Source organism: Lepisosteus platostomus, chromosome 14 (genome assembly GCF_059453375.1).
Source record: "Lepisosteus platostomus isolate fLepPlt1 chromosome 14, fLepPlt1.hap1, whole genome shotgun sequence".
Classification (NCBI taxonomy): domain Eukaryota; kingdom Metazoa; phylum Chordata; class Actinopteri; order Semionotiformes; family Lepisosteidae; genus Lepisosteus; species Lepisosteus platostomus.
Window position 1 is genome coordinate 2049507 of NC_142624.1, and position 25324 is coordinate 2074830.

Genomic DNA, 25324 nt, shown 5'->3' on the forward strand with positions numbered 1-25324 from the left:
TGCTCACTTGCACATTCTCACACGCGCTCACTCTCGTCCTCAGGGACGGCCCCCCTGGAGGGCTGGTGCTCAGTCGAGGAGTCGTATCCCCCCCCCCGGCCTGCCGCGCGGAGATGAATATTCAGAGCCGTGATTGTTGGGGAAGAAGAAAATATAAAAAATTGAACAGTAAATTTCTAATCTGGTAAGAACATTCTGATGAAGTGGCAAAACTGGCTGATCCCCAAAGGCACTTTTCACAAAAGCCCTGTTTCTGTCTGCCAAGGAAAGAGGAGGGGGTATTATATAAACCCCCCGATCCCCCCCCTCCTCTCCTCCTCTCCTCCCGAATCCCTTCCCTCTCCGAATCCCTCTGATCCCTCTGTCAGAGCTCGGGCACAGGGTGTCCTTCCTTCTTTCCTCCCTTCCTGTCTGTCCGGCTGCCCCTCCGGCCCCCCACTGCCCTCCTGCCTCTGTGTGATGTCAGGGGGCATGCACCCCGGCCTTCCGTCCCGGGGAGACAGGGGGACAGAGAGAGAGATGGGGGACAGATGGAGAGACAGGAGGACAGTGAGAGAGATAGGGGGACAGAGAGAGAGATGGGGACAGATGGAGAGACGGGAGGACAGTGAGGGAGATAGGGGGACAGAGAGAGAGACAGAGAGAAATGAAGAGAGACAAGGAGACAGTGGGAGAAACCGGGAGAGAGAGAGGAAGAGGGAGAGAGAGACGGGGGACAGAGAGACAGGGAGACAATGGATGAGGGACGGAGGGAGGTGGAGAAAGAGGGGAGGAAAGGGAGGGAGTGGGATGCTGAGGGATACAGGGAGAGGAAGAGAGGGGGGTGTCAGTGACAGAGAGACAAAGAGTCATTGAGTGCGCTTCAGAGAGCGAGCGAGGGAGAGGGGGAGAGAGAGAGCCTGGGAATGTTACAGATATTTGCATTCAGCGCCGGGAGATCTTCACACAGCGACACAACATCGCAGAGAGCGCAGAGGAGGAGAGGACCAGGCAGAGCCAGCTCAGACGGACAACTTTCTTCACAGAGCCATGCTGCTGCCCCTGTGGCACAGGAACACCCCGGAGTGAGACGCCGAGGCTCCTGGATAAAAACAGCAGACATTCACCTGTTTGGCTGCACGGCGCCTAGCTCTGGGGAGGGCATCCTCTGGCGGAGAAACTTTCCCTGTCCGACCCCTGGCTCCGGGAGTCTGGAGGGGATGCGGGGGGGGGTCTGGTGATGAAGGCGACCCCGGAGTGAGTCGGATCGATCTGCTCTCCCGGGAGATTCTCTCGCAGAGGGAAGACAGGTGTGTGCGTGCGTGCGAGAGAGGGGGAGAGGAGGGCGAAGCCCAGCACAGACACGGACGAGAGCAGTGAGGGGGGAGAGAAACAGAGGGGGGGCCGTGAGAGAGACAGGAGGTTCATACAGAGAGCGAGGAACCAGAGGAAACAAGAAAGAGTGCAGAAGATAGAGGTGAGAGAGAGAGAGAGCGAAGGAGAGAGAGAGACTGAGGCACAGGAAGAGTGTGAGAGAGACTAACGCAGAGTGAAAGAGAGGAAGAGTGTGAGAGAGACTAACGCAGAGTGAAAGAGAGGAAGAGTGTGAGAAAGGAAGAGTGTGAGAGAGACTAATGCAGAGGAAGAGTGTGAGAGAGACAGAGGAAGAGTGTGAGAAAGAGACTAACAGAAAGAGTGAGAGAGGAAGAGTGCGAGAAAGAGACTTTTTTGCGGGCCTTGGCGAATTCCTGTGTGGACGTGAGTCTTGAGGGGACCATCGCAGAGATAACGTCGCTGGCGCCTCTGGGATACGGGGCTGGAGGAGGGGGAGAAACTGAAGGAAAAGGTAGAGACGTCCTACATCAAAAACCACTTCGCGGAAAATAATGGGACACACAGGGCGCTCAGGCCCGGGCCGTAAACCTGCGGGCGATAAATCCCAAGATTAACCCTCGAGAGGTCGGAACGCAGGGCTGGAAGCAAAAACCTGACCTTCGGAGTGGCCCTTCGGAGAAAGGGAGAGCTGTGCCCGTTCGGTTTTCATTTCCACTGACACTCCTCGCGCGTCTCGGGAGACCTTTTCCATTTTTGTATCCTGTTGCGTCGTGCTACGGATGTTCTCCTCGGAAAGGCTGGCGGGGCTTGCCGACGCTGTCGGGGAACGGTTCCCATTCTTCCAGTGACGCACTTTTCCCAAGGAGTGAAGTACAGTCTGGAATTTGCGCGGGACAGGGCCGCCCTCGAGTTCGAAGCCGCTCATCCCCGTCTCCGATTCCTTTCCGAGCCGGGAAGAAAAAGCCCGCCAGCCCTCCCGCCACGCGCGATGGGAGCCCATCACCTCTCGCTCCCGCTGCTGCTAGGCGCGTTGCTAGGGGCGGCCTCTCTGGGCGGGGCCGCCAAGCAGAGGAAACTGGGCTTGCAGCAGGCCAATCAGACGCAGGCCTCGCCCCTGTCCCCGGAGGTCACCCTGGCGACCCCGGAGGAGGTGGAGATGACGGTCCCGCCCTCCGGCAGCCGTTGCCGGGGTTACTACGACGTGATGGGCCAGTGGGACCCGCCCTTCAACTGCAACGCCGGGATCTACCTGTTCTGTTGCGGGACCTGCTTCTACCGGTTCTGCTGTCAGTTTCGCCAGCACCACCTGGACCAGACCTCCTGCTCCAACTACGACACCCCCAACTGGGCCAACACCGGCAGGCCCCTGGTGCCGGTCACCGAGATCCACGAGGAACCCGACCGGGACAGAACCAACATGATCGTGTACATCATTTGCGGGGTGGTGGCTGTTATGGTACTGGTCGGGATTTTCACCAAGCTGGGACTGGAGAAGAGCCAGGGCCCACAGACTGACATGACCAACTCCAGGTAAGGGCTCATGGGAAAGCATCGCGGGCAGAAGGAGGGTACTATCTGTGGGGTGGGTCTCAGAAGGCGGGAAGGACTGGGATTGGTTGGTTTCTGGTTGTCACGGAGAGGACGTCGTGCACAGATCACAAAAGGGGGCGTGGCCTAAGAATTCTTGACCGTCCAATCAGAGAAGGCGGCTATCCAGTTTTCAGGTACTCAGACGGTACTGTGATTGGCTCGCCAATGTGCTTTGTAGCCAATCAGGACCCTCATTCACACTGGGCTGTTCTTATGCCCTGTTGGCGAACCACAGGCCAGCGTGGTGTGAAGCACAGAGAACGTGTCCCTCATGCCCACTCCGGGCATTTGGAATAGGGGCGATATTTTATGTTCTTACCGCGTCAGTGGGGACGGTGACAACTCACTGATATTTTCCTGTGGCTGCTGAGGAGGTTTGTCAGGTTTGAAACTGACCGCACAGAACAAACTCATCTACGAGTTCACGCAGGGTCATCGGGGAAAAAAACTGAAAACAGGACCTAGACCATTGTTCCCATACGGTAGTGGAAACGGAGGAAATTCTCTTACCGTTGTTTCTGCAGAACGCAGAGGCTATAGTCTCGTCGAGCGCGTATGAAACGCAGAGGTTGGGTGTTTAGCAGTAACTCATTGCTGTGTCTCATTTCCTTACAAAGGTGCCAAACTCCCTTCGTCTGGAAGTTGCTAGGAAGGTCAAGACTCATCAGACTTTGGTGGGAGTCCAACAGTACAGCAGGACGAGGGCTTTGCTGTAGAACAAGCGGGGTTCTCAGACTCTGTTCCCGGAGGACCTGTGTCTCCTGGTTTTTGCTCCAACCACATTCCCAGTTACATAACCGGTCTAGTTCTTAATTACCTGTGATAATTCCGAGCACGCTTTTGAAGTGCTCCAGAGATAGCTCTGTCTTCGGTGGTTTGAGTTTGAGGAACATCCTGTATTTGTCTCACTGAGAATAATTAGGCTGCTGTTTAATTGTACTTGGAGTGAAACCCAGGAGACACCAGGCTTCCCAGGAGAGGAGCTGGAGAACCTGCGGGGTCCAGTCCAGGGGTCTGTAACTCTCTTCCTGCGGGGTCTGGTGTCTTCAGTTTGTTTTCCTTAGCCCAGTCACTTAAACAATTCAGCTCTGGGTGGTCTTTTACAGTTGATTAGGCAAGACGTCTGCTTCATTAACCCCAGACCCTGGTGAGAAGGGCTACAGATCTGCAGTTGATCAAATAATTAGCCCAGCTGTGTAACGGAGGACGAGGCCGGACCAAAGAAGACACTGGCCCCTCCAGGGCCCCCGAAACCCTGGTCCTTTGCCTGTGGGCTTGTTAAAGCCTTGGATGACTGTCTGGGCGTCTCCAGTGTCCCTGTAGTCGAAGCCACTGTTGGCTCCAGGGTTAGTGAGAGGGGACGTGTGTGGGTTAAGTGCTGGGGAGGGGCCAGAAAATGGGACAGGACTGCTTTTGGAGGGGAGTCAGGGGGGTCTGGAATAGGAGGAGGAGCTGGAAGCCGGGATTCGGTGGCTTCAAGCTGGGAGCGAATGTGCTGGGTTTCTGGGAAGGACTCGGAGGCTGAGGGCTAGCGGGGGTGACGCAGGTCTGGTCAGATTTGTGGGGTATGACAGCGATGGGGCGCGGCCAGGGGTGGGGTTATGTCGCTCAGAGGGGAGGGGCTGTCTCGGAATCCGGGCTGCTCATTGGCTGGCGGGTCACAGGAAGTGACACGGTCTGGGGCTGGGTGCGCTGTACTTGGAGACGGAAGGGACGTCCTCACCCTCCTGCACCGCGTGACGTCACGGTGTGACGGGCTTGCACACGGGTCGTTACTATACTGGGATGCAACTTCTGTCTGCAGAGCCGACTGTCTCTAAAGCAGTGAGGAAGAAGCAATGGCCGATCGGATGTCTCTTGACTACGTTAGCGTTTTCACATGCAAGGATGGGGTGCCCCCCCCCCCCACTCACTTCGACTGCACTCAAGAGTGCTCCATCAGTGGGGGCTAAGATACCACACAGAGCAGTGAGAGTTTGGGGCGCAATGTTTCAGAGAGCCAAGTGTTTCCAGTTCAGCGTGGAGGGGTGAGAGTTTTGGGGCGCAGTGTGTCAGAGAGCTGGGTGTTTCCAGTTCAGCATGGAGGGGTGAGAGTTTTGGGGCGCAGTGTGTCAGAGAGCTGGGTGTTTCCAGATCAGCGTGGAGGGGTGAGAGTTTCGGGGCGCAGTGTTTCAGAGAGCTGGGTGTTTCCAGTTCAGCGTGGAGGGGTGAGAGTTTGGGGTGCCGTGTTTCAGAGAGTGTGTGTTTCCAGTTCAGCGTGGAGGGGTGAGAGTTTCGGGGTGCAGTGTGTCAGAGAGTGTGTGTTTCCAGTTCAGCATGGAGGGGTGAGAGTTTTGGGGCGCAGTGTTTCAGAGAGTGTGTGTTTCCAGTTCAGCGCGTGTCGGAATGGGCAGACAGGAGTGGCACAGCAGTGGACACAGGGAGACAGGGAATCACGCTAACTTGTGAGAATCCTGTCCAGGAACAAGTACAAAAACACATCTCCACCAACCCCAGCCCCCACCTCAGCCCAGCAATCTCATTTCACAAGCCAGTCTCGGCACAAAGCAAACTCTCTGTGGCCCCGCCACTCAAATCTAATCAGAGGGCTCCCAAACTCAGAGTGACAGTGTTTTTTCCTTTTATCTCCTTTTCTGATCCGAACTGCTCGCTAATCAGCGTTTCAGTCGTGTTTTAACGAGTCACCGCTGTTCGCATTCATGTGAAGCCAGCAGTCGAATACCTCCCAGTGGCACTGCAGTTTGTGAATCGCCCGAGGTGCTTTGTTATATAATTTATGATCTCCTCTCATTTTCATCATCTGGGTACGGAACTGCCTGATTACCGTGTGATCAAGTTTGCTCTCGACACGCCCTTCTCTCTCTCCGGTGGCCCCGCTGTCCCACTTCCAGTAACTTGGGGGTGAACCCTTGCACTGGGTGGGCGATGGGGGAGCCACAGCTCAAACAGAGGTCTTAAGGACGAAGCCCCCCCAGTGGTCCCTCTGAGGAGCTGACCTCTTGCGCTGGCTGTGGTGGAAGCCAGGCATGCTGGGAAGGGCTGTTATTTTCTTCGTGGAAGACGGATTTCTACTTACCCGGGCGTGACCCAGGGTTAGCTTTTCCCCGCTTGATCTTCAAGGTCGACACCCCGGGGAGCTCTGAGGGGTGACCGGGCCGAAAGGCCGGGGAGCTCCCACTGGGAATCCCAGTTCCGCCACTTGGACACACCCCGCGCCGGAAAGCCTGTGGTCCAGGTGGTGAGAAATATGGTAGAGGTGAGCAAATAACACTATTGGCTTCCTCTGATAACATCAGACTAGACTGTGGCTGTTTTCCTCCATTCTTGGCCCTCTGGCTAAGATTAAGTGTAGCTGTTCCTCCCTTGAGGGCATTGGGAGTATTGCAGTAAGTATAGATGCCTTCCAAACTGTTGATTTGGGCTTGGTTCTCAACCAAAGCTGTTCCTCGCTGGTGATGCTGTGGCCTGTCCTGTAGGGCGCTGGGCTGAGCTGGGTGGGTGTCTGGGTTTGACTCGATGTGTCTCCACAGACCGCGTGTGATGGAATAGGTTCATTAGCGCATCCTCTTCTAATTGAGCAGACCTGCCCTGATCGCAGGTGTGGAGGTGGGGCTGGTGGGGCCTCGCGCGATGGCTCATGGGTCGTTCGCGTGGAGAATTCCCAGCCGAGGCCGGATCGGTCGCTGTCTTGTTATCAGCTGTGCCAAGTAAGGAAGGAGAGAGTTTCTCGTCGCCCCGGAATCGGTCTGGGTCCTGACGTGGGGGTGACTGGGAGCTCCACGTCCGTCCCGGGGGCTGGAGATGGGAGGGCAAACGGAAACTAGAATTCCGCCTGGGATAAGTGAGGCCGGAGTCCGGAATCTAGCAGGTTTCTTGCGGCTCTCAAAGTCCTGACAGCTTTAGTCTCAAGAGAAGAGGATTAAACAGTTTCAGCAGCCTGAGGTAGAGAGAAGGAGTAATTCATATGATCACTCAGAATAAAGTATTGGCTACACCTGAAAAGCAGACCTGCTACGACCACAGGACCCTGGTGTCACTATCCACGAGGACACACACACACAAACTGGACCGCTGCAGGACCCTACAAACACACATACACTAGAGAAGTACCTGACCAGGGGAAGAGACAGCAAAGACAAACAGACTCTGATGAAATACAGGCTCGGTGACCACAGCCTGGCCATAGAAACTGGACACAGACAGACCTGGCTGTCAAGAGGGGACAGGCTTGGTGACCACAGACTGGCCATAGACACTGGACACAAGCAGACTATGCTGTCCAGAGAGGACAGGCTCAGTGACTACAGCATGGACACACACACTGGACACAGACAGACCTGGCTGTCCAGAGAGGACAGGCTTTAGTGACCACAGACAGACCTGGCTGTCCAGAAAGGACAGGCTTAGTGACCACAGACTGGACAGAGAAACTGGACACAGACAGACCTGGCTGTCCAGAGAGGACAGGCTTAGTGACCACAAACTGGACACAGACAGACCTGGCTGTCAAGAGGGGACAGGCTTGGTGACCACAGACTGGCCATAGACACTGGACACAAGCAGACTATGCTGTCCAGAGAGGACAGGCTCAGTGACTACAGCATGGACACACACACTGGACACAGACAGACCTGGCTGTCCAGAGAGGACAGGCTTTAGTGACCACAGACAGACCTGGCTGTCCAGAAAGGACAGGCTTAGTGACCACAGACTGGACAGAGAAACTGGACACAGACAGACCTGGCTGTCCAGAGAGGACAGGCTTAGTGACCACAAACTGGACACAGACAGACCTGGCTGTCAAGAGGGGACAGGCTTGGTGACCACAGACTGGCCATAGACACTGGACACAAGCAGACTATGCTGTCCAGAGAGGACAGGCTTAGTGACCACAGACTGGACAGAGAAACTGGACACAGACAGACCTGGCTGTCCAGAGAGGATGGGCTGTGCTCCTACTGCCAGGAGGAAGACTCAGAGACAGAGATGCACTTTCTGCTGTGCTGTGAGAAATATCCAGGGGTTACACACACTGTTACCCAAAATAAATCAAATCCCTGAATTCCTATTCCTGCTAGAATCAACGCAGCTTCCAATCCTGCTGGGAGAGGAAACCCTATTTTTATCCCTCCATCCATTTTCTATCCACCTTATCCAGTACAGGGAGCCTATCCCAGCAAGCAACGGGCACAAGTAACGGTAGACGGACACTGACGCTGCGCAGACATGGACACACCAGAAAAACCCATACGAACATGGGGAGAACATGCAGACTCCACACAGACAGCGCCCCAGGTCCAGAATTGAGCCCAGGGCCCCAGCGCTGCTGCATTGACACAGTGCCCCCCCAGAAAAGCCACTTGGGAGTGAAAAATGAGAATCATGAATCTGTTAGCGTCACCTCTCCTGCACCCCTTGAACACAACTCACCCCCCCCAAGGCATCACACCGGCCGACACAGCACCGGTATGAGGGGTAAAGACACAGGTCTATGGCATGGGAGGGGCACAGTGATCTGTTATTTCTCCAGTCACCACTTCCGTTTACTCCAGGAGTGCAGTGTGTGTGTGTGTGTGTGTGTGTGTGTGTGTGTGTGTGTGTGTGTGTGTGTGTGTGTGAGTGTGAGTGTGTGTGTGTGTGTGAGTTAGTGTGAGTTAGTGTGAGTGTGAGTGTGTGTGAGTTAGTGTGAGTGTGAGTGTGTACTCCAGGAGTGCAGTGTGTGTGTGTGGTCTGTGTACTCCAGCTGTGTATCGAGTGTGTGTACAGTCTGTATACCCCAGGAGTGCAGTGTGTTTGTGTGTGGTCTGTATACCCCAGGAGTGTATTGCGTGTGTGTACAGTCTGTATACTCCAGGAGTGTATTGAGTGTGTGTACAGTCTGTATACCCCAGGAGTGTATTGAGTGTGTGTACAGTCTGTATACCCCAGGAGTGTATTGAGTGTGTGTGTGGTCTGTATACCCCAGGAGTGTATTGCGTGTGTGTACAGTCTGTATACTCCAGGAGTGTATTGAGTGTGTGTGTGGTCTGTATACCCCAGGAGTGTATTGCGTGTGTGTACAGTCTGTAATCACACCCGTCTGCATGTGGTGGAGATACAGAAAAACAGGTTCGCTGAAGATGGAGAGAGAGAGAGAGAGAGAGAGAGCCCAGAGCTGCTGGAATGGCAGAGAGGGCCAGTCCTGTTCCCAGGTCCTGTTGCCCTGGTGGCTCCGGCTGCGAGGGGTGAGGGGAGGACTGTGACACAAGGAGCGCTCTTCTCCTCGTCATGGCGGTGAATCACGGCCGCCCTGTCAGGCCTGACGGCAGACCCCTGATCCGATGTGACAGGTGAAGCCGAGCGAGCCGCTTCCCAGCTGCCCCCCTCGCCGCTGCAGGCTGGCACGAGCGCAGCTCGCTCTCTCTCCCCTGCTCCGGGCTGGCCGCCGCGGCCCGGCCCCTGGACAGCTGGGGCGGCAGGTCAGCTCCAGCACCGCCGCACCCCTGCAGTCGGGAAGTTGCTTCACCAGGACGGAGAGAGCTGGGAGCAGCTCCTGACTTCACACCAGGAGTGAGAGAGCTGGGAGTGATTCCTGGCTTTCCACCAGGAGGGAGAGAGCTGGGAGTGATTCCTGACTTCACACCAGGAGGGAGAGAGCTGGGAGTGATTCCTGGCTTTTCACCAGGAGGGAGAGAGAGCTGGGAATGATTCCTGGCTTTTCACCAGGAGGGTGATTTCTGGGAGTGATTCCTGGCTTTCCACCAGGAGGGAGAGAGCTGGGAGTGATTCCTGGCTTTTCACCAGGAGGGTGAGAGCTGGGAGTGATTCCTGGCTTTTCACCAGGAGGGTGATTTCTGGGAGTGATTCCTGGCTTTCCACCAGGAGGGAGAGAGCTGGGAGTGATTCCTGGCTTTTCACCAGGAGGGTGAGAGCTGGGAGTGATTCCTGGCTTTTCACCAGGAGGGTGAGATCTGGGAGTGATTCCTGGCTTTTCACCAGGAGGGAGAGAGCTGGGAGTGATTCCTGGCTTTTCACCAGGAGGGAGAGAGCTGGGAGTGATTCCTGGCTTTTCACCAGGAGGGTGAGATCTGGGAGTGATTCCTGGCTTTTCACCAGGAGGGAGAGATCTGGAAGTGATCCCTGACTCTCCTGTAGGAGAAAGAGAGCTCAGAGATATTCCTGACTCTCCATCAGGAGTGAGAGAGCTGGGAGTGATTCCCAACTGGCTGCAACTCAAAAGACACTTTTTTTTTACTGAGCAGAAAAGCGACATATTTCCTGTCACCTTTGCTCATTAAGAATGAATTAATTTTATTTTCTGAATGAAATAAACCACATGAGGAAACAGGCTTCAGATCTCAAGCACCGGGTAATGGTTCAGGCACCAAGGCCTGCAGCTGCTAAAAGCCGGAATGGATCAAAATGCAGAGCAATGGGAGTCCGGTTCAGGTTGCGAGTCCCTCCCTAGGTCATAACGCGAGCACAGTGGAGCCCCTCAACACAGAGAGCGGTTTCCACACGGGTCCTCCTGCTTGTAAGGTCGACGGCATTTTGTTTGTTTTTGGGGGGGATTTTAAGCAAACGGAACCTGTGAGATGCTCGAGAGAAATCTGTCTGTTCTCACTACAGGGGACTTTTAAGTGAGCATCCTGAGAAAGAGGCGCTGCCGTCTCATCAAGACCACAGCCAGGCCAGCGAGCCTGGGCGCCGGGGCTCGGCGAGGTCGTTGGGCTCCAGAGCCGAAGGGGATAATTGGAGTGAATGATTGATTGTAGCAGGGCAATTAGCAAGGGGGGTGGAGAGCTCTGTGTATAATTCCTGTGCACCACAGTAACAGACACACCAGTACAATATCACCGAGGACAGGGCCTAGAGTCAGTCTCGTTAGTGCTGAAATCACCTGGACAGCTGGTGGACTCTGTCAGAAGAGGTGCTTTCTCCTCTGCCTCCTGGGGCATCTCTCTTCTCTCCCCTACTTATCCTAAGAAAGCTGACTTTGGACATGCATTTAAAACCGAGCACAGCAGGTACCTCTTTGCACAAAGAGTGGTGGGAGTGTGGAACTGGCTGCCCAGCCATGTTGTTAGAGATGATATGCTGGGTTGTTAAAGGAAATGGCTGGATGAGATCATGGGATCAATGAACTACTTACTACCACACGAGCTACATGGGAAAAAAATGGCCTCCTCCTGTTTGCAACATTTCTGATCCTACGGCTTCATGGTTTGACATTGTTTGGTTTTGTCCAAGTTCAAAGGGGGACGGCTGGCCGGCCACGTTCGCGGCTTCAGGGACATGATTTGCCGTGAACATGTAGATACGCACTTCTAAAGCACAACCCTCCATCCGTTTTTTTAACCTCTTCTTCCAGTACAGGGTGGCGGGGAGCTGGAGTCTGTCCCAGCAAGCAACAGACACAAGGACACCTGTCCATCACAGGACACACACACACACACACACACACACACACACACACACACACACACACACACACACACACACACACACACACACACAGGGCAGGTCTGTTGTTGCGGAGGGTTGTGACCTCTAGCCCCTGGTGACCCCTTCTCTCTGAGTCCACCAGTGCCTCTGATTGTGCTTCTGTCGCTGTGTGTGTGTGTCTGAAGGACGCTGACGGACCTCCTGAAGCAGCCAGGGGGAGTGCCAGGGGAGGGCGGCGGCGCGGATGGGTCGGGGGTCAGCCTGCGCATCCCTCTCGGATCAAACGGGATCTCCGCCCGTGTCTTGAGGAACAGCACAGGTGAGTCAGATTCCGCACCGCGGTAAATACACTCAGACTCACAGGTGACCCACTCGTGTACACACTCACATACACAGGCAGACTGACTCACTCATATATACTAACACAGGTGTGCGCACACTCACACAGACACAGGTGTGCGCACACTCACACAGACACAGGTGTGCACACTCGCACAGGTGTGCACACACACACGTAGACACAGGTGTGCACACTCACACAGGTGTGCACACACACACGCAGACACAGGTGTGCACACTCACACAGACACACACGCAGACACAGGTGTGCACACTCACACAGATACAGGTGTGCACACACACACAGACACAGGTGTACGCACACTCACACAGACACATGTGTGCACACTAGCACAGGTGTGCACACACACACGTAGACACAGGTGTGCACACACACACGTGCACACTCACACAGACACACACGTAGACACACTCACACAGACACAGGTGTGCACACAGACACAGGTGTGCACACTCACACAGATACAGACATGCTGTCGCTTAAAATGAAGTGAGACTTCCTTTTCCAAAGCCAGGCTCGTCCAGATTCATTCTCAAGCTCACAATTCACCTTCTTCCAAATCAGGTTTCACAAATATCCTGACTTTCTAAGGGTGTCATCTCTGGAGCTAATTAAGATGAACACGTCAGCTGCAGCTCCTGTCACAGAGCTCATCTGGAAGACAAACTACTTCACAGGGAGAATTAACCTTCCAGAACCTGATTTGGGACGGCTTGTTCATAAAGGTCTCAGCCATATTGCGCTGAGCTGCTCGTTTCACTGAACGTTTCCTCTTCCTCGTACAGAAACACGATTCTGCTGTGATCGGCTGCTACAATTCGAGCCCCTTCGTCTGACTCTCACGGTTCATTGTGATCGATCTGTAACTTGAAGTACAAGACGCAGATTTTTAGCTTTATGTGTGTGTGTGTGTGTGGGGACAGGAATGAATGATGTGCATAATGAGGAGCACCTGACAGTGAGCCAATTAGGTTTTATTGCTTTATGTGACCGATGAGTTATTAGGACACAGCTCAGCTCGAGCTGCCTCGAAGTCTGATCTGCGGGAGTGGAAAGTTCCCTCAACGACAGGTAGTGGAGTCTTTAGTAATCCAGACGTGGTAAAAGAGCTTCAGCTGTTTGGAAATCTGGACTGCGGGTAAGATATGGGAACAGAGGAGAGATGGGCTCATCTGACCTGGTAGAAGTATTCAGTTTCTTGAAAGAAATCAGGGTGCCGACTTCAAAAATATGGCCGGCAGCTTGTTCCCATTTCGCTGTTCATGGTCAAAAGGGGCGCTGGCTTGACTGCGTCAGGGCCCGTGAGGATTTGGGTATGCTTGTGTCAAGGGGGTTCAAGGCTGAAGAGATCCAGTTCCTTTGGCCTGTCCATTGAGCCCTGGAATGTAACGCAAGACATTTCGATAACGCGATGACCGAAATTAAACACCGCGTGCGAAACGCGGCCTCACTCGTGCACAATGCAATTTTAACACGACACAACCCTTGATTAAAATCCCACAGTTTTCACCTTTTATCCTCACACGCCAACACAAAGCCTCAGTCTTTCTCATGAGCAGACTCTTGCGTTTTGGATGCGAGGCTCGAGCTCAGCGAGCGCGTGCCATCTACCTGGAGTGGGCATCTCTGCGCCTACGTTCCTCTCCTGCTGTCCCCCAAGCGGATGTAATTGAAAGTTAATCCTCTTAATATTGTTTGTCAGCAGGGGCGATTTTTAATTTATGGTGTCCAACCAAGAGCCAGGGGACGGATCTCAGACACACGGACTCCGTCATCTGGCCCCGCACAGCAGCAGGCCCTGGGTAGTGGACAGTTTTAATAACATCTTAATTAAAGACCGACGAGCCAGCGCACACAACGCCAACATGGAGGGTAATCTGATAGAAAGAGGAAGGGGGGTAAAGGGAAAGAGAGAGATTAAGATTCATAGAGAGAGGGGTTCATACAGACACACTGACTGGACACTCTAGTACATTAACACTGCACTGAGAGAGAGAGGGGTTCATACAGACACACTGACTGGACACTCCAGTACATTAACACTGCACTGAGAGAGAGGGGTTAATACAGACACACTGACTGGACACTCCAGTACATGAACACTGCACTGACAGAGAGAGAGAGGGGTTCATACAGACACCATGCTACAATGTCCACCTGTGTGTTCCTCATCCCAGCCCCACAGCAGTGCCACCTTTCAACACGCTGCCCCCGGTGTCGCCTGGGCCTCGCAGGGCCTGACACAGATGCTCGTGCAGATGGCTGCTGTTTATCCCCCAGGAGGTGCTGTGGGAGCCGACCAGCGGCGAGATCCTGTCCTGCTGGTGGTTTTCTTGGGGGGGGTGGGTGCACTCGGAGGGTTTCTCCCAGGGAGAGGGGGTGCACCTGCGGGCGGGGGGGCGTGCTGCGTGGGGCGTTTGCTCGTGTCCACACGTGTCAGTGTGTGTGTGCAGCTGCTGTCACCAGTCAGTGCTGGAGGGGGGCCGCGTGACCCCAAAATCTCAAACCGAGTCAGCGCTGTCTGAGTACAGTGTGTGAGTGTGAGAGTGCTGTGCTGTTTGAGTGCAGTGTGTGAGTGTGTGTGTACTGTGCTGTTCTCTCTGCGTGTGAGTGTGTGTGTGTGTGTACTGTGCTGTTCTCTCTGCGTGTGTGAGGGTGTGTGCGTGTGTACTGTGCTGTTATCTCTGCGTGTGAGTGTGTGTGCGTGTGTACTGTGCTGTTCTCTCTGCGTGTGTGAGGGTGTGTGCGTGTGTACTGTGCTGTTCTCTCTGCGTGTGTGAGGGTGTGTGCGTGTGTACTGTGCTGTTCTCTCTGCGTGTGTGAGTGTGTGCGCGTGTGTACTGTGCTGTTCTCTCTGCGTGTGTGAGTGTGTGTGTACTGTGCTGTTCTCTCTGCGTGTGTGAGTGTGTGCGCGTGTGTACTGTGCTGTTCTCTCTGCGTGTGTGAGGGTGTGTGCGTGTGTACTGTGCTGTTCTCTCAGCGTGTGTGAGTGTGTGTGTACTGTGCTGTTCTCTCTGCGTGTGAGTGTGTGCGCGTGTGTACTGTGCTGTTCTCTCTGCGTGTGTGAGTGTGTGCGCGTGTGTACTGTGCTGTTCTCTCTGCGTGTGAGTGTGTGTGCGTGTGTACTGTGCTGTTCTCTCTGCGTGTGTGAGTGTGTGTGCGTGTGTACTGTGCTGTTCTCTCTGCGTGTGAGTGTGTGTGCGTGTGTACTGTGCTGTTCTCCCTGCGTGTGTGAGGGTGTGTGCGTGTGTACTGTGCTGTTCTCTCTGCGTGTGAGTGTGTGTGCGTGTGTACTGTGCTGTTCTCTCTGCGTGTGAGGGTGTGTGCGTGTGTACTGTGCTGTTCTCTCTGCGTGTGTGAGTGTGTGCGCGTGTGTACTGTGCTGTTCTCTCTGCGTGTGAGTGTGTGTGCGTGTGTACTGTGCTGTTCTCTCTGCGTGTGAGGGTGTGTGCGTGTGTACTGTGCTGTTCTCTCTGCGTGTGTGAGTGTGTGCGCGTGTGTACTGTGCTGTTATCTCTGCGTGTGAGTGTGTGTGCGTGTGTACTGTGCTGTTCTCTCTGCGTGTGTGAGTGTGTGCGCGTGTGTACTGTGCTGTTCTCTCTGCGTGTATGAGTGTGTGCGCGTGTGTACTGTGCTGTTCTCCCTGCGTGTGTGAGGGTGTGTGCGTGTGTACTGTGCTGTTCTCTCTGTGTGTGTGAGTCGAGTCGGCTGTTTTCAGATCTGCACCCCCCCGAGCTCCCCAGGCCTTCTTGTCGAGAGGAGAGAACACCCCCCCACCTCCATGTGCCCGGGGGTCTGTATCCATAACAGCACCAGATGTGTGACTCCCCTCCTCTCTCTTAACTATTAATAATAGAGACACCAGCTGCCAGCCTGGACTGCAGCAGCCCCCCTGCCCAGTGAGACCCCCAGTCCCTGAGCCCCCCTGCACTGGGAGTGTCCCCCTTGTCTCTCAGCAATCACCTGCAGTCATCAGGCTCCCTGACGTCTATCCTCACTGTCGGAGGACAAGCGTGCAGCTCCATCCCCTGAGCTTCGGAGCGCCAGGTGAAGCCCGGACTGGAGCGGGGGGGCAGCTGGGAACGGGAGAGCGGATTCTGTCACGCGCACCATGCCTGCAGTACCCCCCCCCCCCTTGTGTGTCAACGCACCGGGGTACGGCAGCGGATCTGGGACCGGGCGCAGAGCACAGGCCCCGGAGGGGGACCAGGCACAGCCCCCGGAGCGGGACCAGGCACAGCCCCCGGAGGGGGACCGGGCACAGAGCACAGCCCCCGGAGGGGGACCAGGCACAGAGCACAGCCCCCGGAGGGGGACCAGGCACAGCCCCCGGAGGGGGACCGGGCACAGAGCACAGCCCCCGGAGGGGGACCGGGCACAAGGCACAGCGGGAGAAGGGGTGGTGGCTGGCCGCCTCATGGCGGGCGGAGCAGGGAGCTCTGGGTGAGCCTGGACTGTGGTCCCATCGCGGCGGACGGGGACAGGGAGCGCAGGTCAGAGGGAGAAGCCCCCTCGCTCTTGGCCCGTCCGCTGCAGGTCTAAAGGTCAGGGGCACAGCGCTGGGCCCTACTGCAGGGCTGCAGCCGGGAAATGTCAAGTGTGCTAATGCACTCTGTGTGTCTGTGTGATGTGCGTGCGTGTGTGTGTCTGTGTGATGTGCGTGTGTGTCTGTGTGATGTGTGTGTGCGTGTGTGTCTGTGTGATGTGTGTGTGCGTGTGTCTGTGATAGGTATGTGTGTGTGTCTGTGATAGGTGTGTGTGTGTCTGTGATAGATGTGTGTGTGTGTCCGTGAGAGGTGTGTGTGTGTGTCTGTGTCTGTGATAGGTGTGTGTGTCTGTGTCCGTGAGAGGTGTGTGTGTGTGTGTCTGTGTCTGTGTCTATGAGAGGTGTGTGTGTGTGTCTGTGTCTGTGAGAGGTGTGTGTATCCTGCTGCAGATTCCTGGACGTGTCCCGTGAGAGGTCTGGAGAGAGCCGTGCTCCGTCTCGGTCTTCAGCCTCTCCTTCACTCCCTCCATCCTCCTCCTCCTCACCCTCTCCGAGGCCCGGGATAAAAACAGCTGACGTTGTTCTCCAGCTGTCATCGCCACCCCACACCTCCCGCACGGCCGCTAAATATCCGGCAGAACATCCGCCAACCAGCCCAGCCCGTTGTAATGACCGAAAGAAGGGCTCAGGCGCCCCTGCGCTCTGGCCCAGCTCTGTCTCTGCCCCCCCGGCTGGTCTGTCTGCTAGCCCTGCTCAATGAGGACCTGCCAAAACTCCCCCCCCCCTCCAGGCGCAGCGGCCCGGCCCGGCGCCGCAGAAACCAGGTCAGCGCCGGCGGCCCCGAGCGAGCAGGGCGTGTGTGAAGGTCAGCAGGCCCCGCCCGCCCCAGGAACGTGTGCGCATGTCGGGGGGGGGGGGGGGTGCCACCCCCCCCGGCGGCGCGATCCGCATGGCCGCTGTCCTGGTCGGGGCGCGGTTGTGAATCTCAGCAGTGACGCACTTCACAAGACCCCTGGGGGGGGGAGGGGGGCAGAGCTAACGAAGGCAGTAAATTAACGAGCCAGTCAAACAACGAGCTTTTCTCACCCGCTTCTCCCCACCCCACCTACACCCACGTTCACGTTCCAGCAGGGCCGAGGACAGTGGCGGAGGGGCTGGGCAGACTAGTGCGTCACCATGCTCTGACACAAGCCTACAGGAGGGGAGGTACACCCTGCCTCTCCCTCTCCCTCTCGCTGTGGTCCTTCAGGCCTCGCCATTCTCCCTGCATTAGATAAGGTCTTAGCTGTACTGCGCACAATATATTGTCACACTGCCTGGTGTGTGTACAGACCGTACACACATACGCCTATACACCTGGGGTATACAGACTGTACACACACACACCTATACACCTGGGCTATACAGACCGTACACACATACACCTATACACCTGGGGTATACGGACCGTACACACATACACCTATACACCTGGGCTATACAGACTGTACACACACACACACCTATACACCTGGGCTATACAGACGGTACACACACACACACCTATACACCTGGGCTATACAGACCGTACACACATACACCTGGGTTATACAGACTGTACACACATACACCTATACACCTGGGTTATACGGACCGTACACACATACACCTATACACCTGGGGTATACGGACCGTACACACATACACCTGGGTTATACAGACCGTACACACATACACCTATACACCTGGGGTATACGGACCGTACACACATACACCTATACACCTGGGCTATACAGACCGTACACACATACACCTATACACCTGGGGTATACGGACCGTACACACATACACCTGGGTTATACAGACCGTACACACATACACCTATACACCTGGGCTATACAGACTGTACACACATACGCCTATACACCTGGGCTATACGGACCGTACACACATACGCCTATACACCTGGGGTATACGGACCGTACACACACACACACCTATCCACCTGGGCTATACAGACCGTACACACACACACCATTACACCTGGGGTATACAGACCGTACACACACACACCCTTACACCTGGGGTATACGGACCGTACACACACACCCCCTTACACCTGGGGTATACGGACCGTACACACACACACACACCATTACACCTGGTGTATACAGACCGTACACACACAACCACTGCACTATTTTTTGTAGGAATTATTATTTGAATCGCAAATCAGTCACCTTACAAACTACTGAGACCGTCACGAGCGGCGGGGAGGAACATTTCCCTTCCTTTAAATCCGACGGATATACATTAAAAGGGCTGCGTGAAATCTGCACACAATCCAGAATAAATAAAATCCAAAGGGGTCATTCCATGCGGGTCGGGAACGCAGGCTCTTTTCCTCGACCTCCGAGGGCCCACAGATCGCGATCGACCGCGTCGTTAGTTCACCCAGCCCTGAGTAATTAGCAATGGAAAAAAAAAACCACTAATCATATTGATGGCTTTGGCTGCTGTGCTGCACAGTGAGGAGAGCGCTTGAGCTGCCCATCGATCGCTGCCCGAAGAGTTCGGAGCGATCCGAGGGGGAGGGGAGAGGGGGGAGGGGTGCTGCCGCCTGGGGTTCGAGACCACCCCGCCAGCTTCCGCTGTGAAACACAACACGACAAAATGAGCTCGGCCGCGACAGCTGAGGCTTGCCGTCTGAGTGGGAGGGACACCTCTGGGAGGCGCGGCGCTTTTCCAGGGCAGGCGGCCTCTCCTGCTGTCAAAGCAACCGGATTACCTCCAGTTATCTGCTGTCCCACAAGGCTCTCGGATTCGTCTGGAGAGGAAACTTGACAATCTGCAATATTTCTAAATGCCCTTGAAGAAAAATAGGCACAGACACTGCTCGAGACACTGCTGTCCCTCTCCTCTCACACTCCCCCTGAATTCACACACTGACACACTCCTGACTGGACTGGAGACACTGCTGTCCCTCTCCTCTCACACTGACACACTCCTGACTGGACTGGAGACACTGCTGTCCCTCTCCTCTCACACTCCTGACTGGACTGGAGACACTGCTGTCCCTCTCCTCTCACACTGCCCCTGAATTCACACACTGACACACTCCTGACTGGACTGGAGACACTGCTGTCCCTCTCCTCTCACACTGCCCCTGAATTCACACACTGACACACTCCTGACTGGACTGGAGACACTGCTGTCCCTCTCCTCTCACACCCCCCTGAATTCACACACTGACACACTCCTGACTGGACTGGAGACACTGCTGTCCCTCTCCTCTCACACTGCCCCTGAATTCACACACTGACACACTCCTGACTGGACTGGAGACACTGCTAGAGACACTGCTGTCCCTCTCCTCTCACACCCCCCCCTGAATTTCTTCTGCATCCTCTGTTTCACACAATAACTGTGACAGGAGAGGGACAGCAGTGACTCTTGCAGAGAGCAAGGCTGTCTCTCAGACTGGCATCTCACTCGGCGTCAGTACAAACCCAGATTCTGAGTTTACCTCTGCAGGCAGGACAGAAGATGGGTGACCCCTGTCATCTGCTCAAGTCCCCTTTTGTACCAGATAAGCATGAATCCACAGGACGGAAAAAAAAATTAAAATAGCAAATGACACATCAACAGCAACATTGAAATACTGACACTGAGAGACAGAGGCAGAGGCTGAACATCACGCTGAGAACTACAGGGCCATACTGCAGACAGAACCCGACGGCACCAGGCAGCCTGTGTGTTTGTGCTCACCACTGCGGCCCTCATCCCTTCCTCTCTCCTCTCCTGCAGATCCCAACCACCTAAACAATGCTGCAGTTCCCCCGCTGGGCCCCACAGTGTCGCTACCCCACCCTCACAACAATCTCAACATGCCAGGCCTGGCCTTCAACAAGTACACCTCGCTCAAGGCCGTGGGTAAGCACACATGCACACACACACACGCACCTGCATGCAAAGACGCACACACACACACTCACATACACACACACGCACCTGCATGCAAAGACGCACACACACGCACAAACCCACACACACACCTGCATGCAAAGACGCACGCGCACGCACGCACGCACGCACGCACACACACACACGCGCACACGCACACACGCACACACGCACACACGCACACACGCACACACACACACACACACACACACACACACACACACACACACACACACACACACACACACTCTGGCTGGCTGCTGTTCTATGCCCTGGGCCCCATCTCTCATCCCTCTGCTCCTTTCCCCTCCTGCCTGCTGAGAGGGGTCAGGGGTCACAGGGAGAATCCATAACGAAGCCCAGGGGGGAGGCAAACCAGACCGATCCACAACCAAACCAGCAACAACACAAACACAGCAGCGAGAACAGAGTCGAGGAGAGCACGGCGGCCCGGCATGTCTGGGGGGGTGCCAAGCGCCGTGGAAACGCTAATCCAGCCCGACATTTCGGCCTGCTTCTATTTTTGTTTCCTCAAAACTTCCGCCTGCCCGCTGCTCTCCGGCTGTAAGTCAGTTCCAGAGCGCAGCCCCGACCCCCAGCACCCCACTCAACAGCACAGGGGACACTGCCCCCGCCGGGCCCCCTGGAGCTGTGGACAGGTCTGCTTCTCCCTGCTGTAACTGCTCACGTCCACCTGTCCACAGCCGGTCAGCCGGTCACTCTCGCTGCCCGCAGCCACAGGCCCTGGTCACAGTGCTACAGCAACCCCACTCTCCTCCAATCCGGAGTCCTGTCGCAACTGCACTGAAAACGTGGACGCAGGCGGGAACCCCAGGGGTACCAGCTGCACCTGGTCAGCTCAGACCCACTGCGGTCTCAGTCCAGGTCAGGAGCAGCACAGCTTTATTGGAGCACAGCTAGGACATGCAGACCATACACACACACTGCACACCTGTGGTATACAGACCGTACACACACACTGCACACCTGCAGTATATAGACTGTACACACACACTGCACCCCTGGAGTATAAGATAAGATCACTTTATTGGCCCTATACAATTTCTTGCATTAGGAATGTGTCTTTTCACAGACCCCAGCTTGCTCTCCATGAGACACACAGACAGGGAGAGAAGCCGGGGGTCAGAGTGCAGGGTCACCCATTGTACAGCACCCCTGGGGCAGCTGGGGTTAAGGGCCTTGCTCAGGGGCCCAACGGAGTAGGATTCCTCTGCCAGCAGCTGGTGTAGAAGACCTTACTGATAGCGGCCAATGGCCAGTGTAAGCCACTGAAAAACTAAAGAGTTGTTTTTTGTCTTCCTCTCTCTGTAGCAGACACTGGCGCCACCGAATACTATAAGAGCTACCCAATGATGGACCTCCCCCCACAGGCCAAGCCCACCTTCCAGCCAATCGCCTTGCACCCCAAGGAGAAGCCCCTCCTCCCTCCTCCAGACCTCCACGGCCCATTGGCTGTGACACTGAGCTCCACCCCCCTGGCCAAGACCAAGATATCCAAGACCAACACCCACCCCCTGACCCCCAGCTCGGCCTTCCGAGCCTGGGACCCCAGTAAAAGCCACGCCCACACTCGGGCCCCCCACGCTGGGCAGTCAGCCAACCGGCGGCAGGGCTACTCGAGCAAGAGGCAGTTCAGCATCGAGACTCTCCCAGAGCTGTTCACACAGCCCCTGGGGTACGGACACGCGCCCCCACCGCCCCCCAAACACAAGGGCTTCTCTACAAACAGCAAGACGGAGGTGACAGTCTGAGGCAGGGCAGGGCAGAGCTGGGGCAGCGCTCGAAATGGGCAGTCTGCATTTCTTTAAAAACAACATTCTCTTTACAAAGTCCTGGACTCTTTCCTTTTGCTCCCTGTAAACCGACTGGGGCACAAGTGGGAATTTCTCACGCACGCTCACAAAAGACAACAACAACAACAACACAACACAACCAAAAACACAAACTTTTTCCAGGAGTACCCTGACACCGAGAGACTCTGGCATTCCTGCAGAGCAGGAGAAATCCCCCGGATTTGGATGGAGGAAAACTCCTAAACCTCACCGCGCGATTCCCAGATCTCGGCTCCCAGGAGTTTTTCCAAAAGCCTGCTGGACCACGGGTTTCCAGTTCCCCGAGAAGGAGGAGGACCAGCTTTGCTCCGAGCTGTCTCTCCGAGCCCCTGCTGCCTGCTCCCGCCACGCCTGCATCCCCAGAATCTTCCTGCAGCTCCTGGGGAAACCAGGGAGTGTTTCTGTCTCTGGAGCCAGGAGCTGGGAAGTCGTCCTTGCTCCCTCTCTCGAGCCCAGGGATCTGGCTCTGGGACTCATGGAATCTGCAGGGCAGGAAACGGGTCTGCTCAGGATCATACGCAGTCCGGAGCCCAGCGCTCCGATCGGGATTACACGGAGCCCGGCTCCGCAGACGCCAGGGAGCAGACACCTTCGCCACAGCAGGCTGCACGGTGCAGGGCCTGACGCAGACAACTGTGCAGGCACGCTCGGGGGGGGAGTGCTACTGGAAAAATGGGCGACGAGTTGGGTCTGGGGGAGAGGGGGTGTTGTTTCATTCCAGCAGCTCCGTACCAGACTGGGAGAACTCCCAGTGGGCTGCAGCTCCGGCGGAGAATCAGGCCGCGATGTTTCTAGCTCATGTGCCGAGACACTGGACCGGGAGCTGGTCTGGGCTGCAGGGTTAGAGCACGCACACGCACGCACACACGCGCCCTTTTCCTCTGCACCGCTTTGATCTGACTGCAATGCCGACGGACTCAGCAACGGTCTGTCCTCTGGCCTGAAGGCTCACTCCATCATTCCGGCTCGTTCTCACAGGGGGCTGGGGGCTCTCACCACTAGCCCACACTGCCTCCCCCTCTCTCAGCTCTCACCACTAGCCCACACTGCCTCCCTCTCTCTCAGCTCTCACCACTAGCCCACACTGCCTCCCTCTCTCTCTCCCAGTGCCTCAGCTCTAACCACTAGCCCACACTGCCTCCCCCTCTCTCTCCCAGTGCCTCAGCTCTAACCACTAGCCCACACTGCCTCCCTCTCTCTCTCTCCCAGTGCCTCAGCTCTAACCACTAGCCCATACTGCCTCCCTCTCTCTCTCCCAGTGCCTCAGCTCTCACCACTAGCCCACACTGCCTCCCTCTCTCTCTCCCTCTCTCTCAGCTCTCACCACTAGCCCACACTGCCTCCCTATCTCTCTCCCAGTCTCTCAGCTCTCACCACTAGCCCACACTGCCTCCCTCTCTCTCTCCCAGTGCCTCAGCTCTCACCACTAGCCCACACTGCCTCCCTCTCGCTCTCCCAGTCTCTCAGCTCACTAACCCACACTGCCTCCCTATCTCTCTCCCAGTGCCTCAGCTCTAACCACTAGCCCACACTGCCTCCCTCTCGCTCTCCCAGTCTCTCAGCTCACGAACCCACACTGCCTCTCTGTTGGATTGTGGCTCACTTGCCTGCCCCTTCAAGTCTCCCCCAGAGAGACCGGATGACCGATAGTGGGGGCTCCCGGGAACGAGCCCAGCACAGCACGCCCAGCTGTTCAGAGCCCAGAGCCTGAACTCTGCTGCAGATAAGGAAGCAGCGGTGGGGGGAGGAGAAACTCAGTTCAGATTAATGAGGGCAGAGCTGAGCTACGACAGTCTCTCACCCAAACTCCCTTTTCCTCAAAGTCTGGACGTTCTCAATCAGCAGGGCTTTCGTTCCTGTTGGAAAGGAAGAGCGAGAGCTGGTGGAGGGAGGACTGGAGGCTCCCAGCTGCAGGAAATGAAAGAGTATCCAAGTAACTGCTGGAGTTCCAGCACACCATGTCCAGATTAATTCTGGAACTGCAGCGTGAACTCTCCACGGGGCTCCCTGCTCCAACCCTCCCCCCCGCCACTGGGCGGGTCGGAGCCCGGTGCTGCTGCAGCCAGGACACCTCGGCGCCGCCCGCAGAGCCTCCCTCATCGGGTCGGCCACGCCGGGGCGGAATTCGGAATCCGAAGGAGCTGGAGCTCGGAGCAGATGATCCATCTGAACCTGCATCCAGGTGTGGAATGCACAAGCAGGGCAGAAGCCTCTCCTGCTGCTGAAGGAACAGTCTCCAGCCCGTGCTGCCCTCCCCCCCACTGCTGTCCGTGCCAAAAAAGGACACAGGTCTCCAACTGCATCCTCAGCACTGAGCCCTGAGCCCGTCCGTGAGGCTCCCCCAGCATGCATCACTCTGCACTATTAAATCACTGCCTCCTCGGATTTTGACTCAAGAGTTCACTTTGCCACGTGGGAAACACACTCCCTTATGTTAGTGCACTGATGGTTTTTTAAAAATGCACGTGGTGATCTTCGATCTTCGGCAGTTACACACGATGCTCGGCCACCACCCTGTGCCATCTGAATTTAGAGGTTCAAATGACGAGTGGTGCGTGTCCCGCCCGCACTCTCGGTAACCAACTGGAAGATAAAGTGGCCGTTATTGTTATATTATATAGATATATATGTTCTGCACATTGGGGAAAGCTGTTATTTTGTGATCAGTGTGGATTAAAGACAGAGGCCTGCAGCGCCTTCCCTTGCCCAGCAGCCTGAGCCCCTACGTCAGACAGTGGAGCCGCTGCCACATGAGGAAGCCTCAGTGCTTCCGGTGAATCCCGATCCAGAACGTGATGTGTTTCTTCCGCCCTCGCGCTGCGCTGCGACTGTGCTCCGTCCTGCCGTGGGCTGCGGGCCGCGCACCTGCGGCTGGGTTTCCACTTGCCGATCTCGGCACGGAGGGCTTGTCGTTCCTGCAGTGCTTCGAGGCGCCACGCCTTCCCCCGCCAGAGAAGGAAGGGGTGCGTTCATCCCCTGCGCCCAGAGCGCATCTTCAGTGCCGCCCAGGAATACTGCGGGGTGCGTGCTTTTATTTTTACTTAAGAAAAGACCAGGTGGACTACTGGTGGGCAAAGACAAGAGTGCTCCCATTGACCACGGTCAGTCTTCGCAAGAACTGCACTGCGAGCCTCAGTGAGCGCTCGGTGAACAAACTCGCGGCCGCACGCTCAGTCCAGTGACGTCACCAGCAGCGGAAATGTGGCAAATCCAAAGGGAAGCGTTACAGCAACAACAGAAACGAGGGCTAACCTTACCGGAAAAACAGCTGACTTGGCTTCCTCTCGTCTGTGGTTGGGCGCTCCCTCAGATCCATCGCCGAGAGCTGCCTCAATAATCCGCCTGATGCCACGG

At 55.9% G+C, this 25324-nt stretch overlaps 1 protein-coding gene across 3 annotated transcripts; it reads left to right on the top strand.

Moving 5' to 3' along the window:
• The first annotated feature begins 314 nt into the window (after positions 1-314).
• Positions 315-24834, top strand: LOC148648654 (protein shisa-8-like). 3 transcript variants are annotated; one of them, XR_015926418.1, is made up of 5 exons: positions 316-2844; positions 11514-11647; positions 19962-20087; positions 21450-22658; positions 22810-24834. XR_015926418.1 is itself a non-coding variant. In XM_088606410.1 (4 exons), the coding sequence occupies exons 1-4, from the start codon at positions 2303-2305 to the stop codon at positions 21887-21889; spliced, it is 1242 nt and encodes a 413-aa protein (XP_088462536.1). In that variant the 5' UTR covers positions 316-2302; the 3' UTR covers positions 21890-24834. The 3 variants fall into 3 exon arrangements, 2 of the variants coding, with proteins under 2 accessions (XP_088462537.1, XP_088462536.1); XM_088606410.1 differs by having other exon boundaries at positions 21450-24834; XM_088606411.1 differs by lacking the exon at positions 19962-20087 and having other exon boundaries at positions 315-2844; positions 21450-24834.
• Positions 24835-25324: the final 490 nt, after the last annotated feature.

Bases quoted from the DNA above. Each gene is read 5' to 3' on its own strand.
- LOC148648654 (XM_088606410.1), top strand. From the start codon at position 2,303: ATGGGAGCCCATCACCTCTCGCTCCCGCTGCTGCTAGGCGCGTTGCTA. The intron at 11,648-19,961 runs GTGAGTCAGATT...CCTCTCCTGCAG, and splicing joins TGTCTTGAGGAACAGCACAG to ATCCCAACCACCTAAACAAT. The intron at 20,088-21,449 runs GTAAGCACACAT...CTCTCTCTGTAG, and splicing joins CACCTCGCTCAAGGCCGTGG to CAGACACTGGCGCCACCGAA.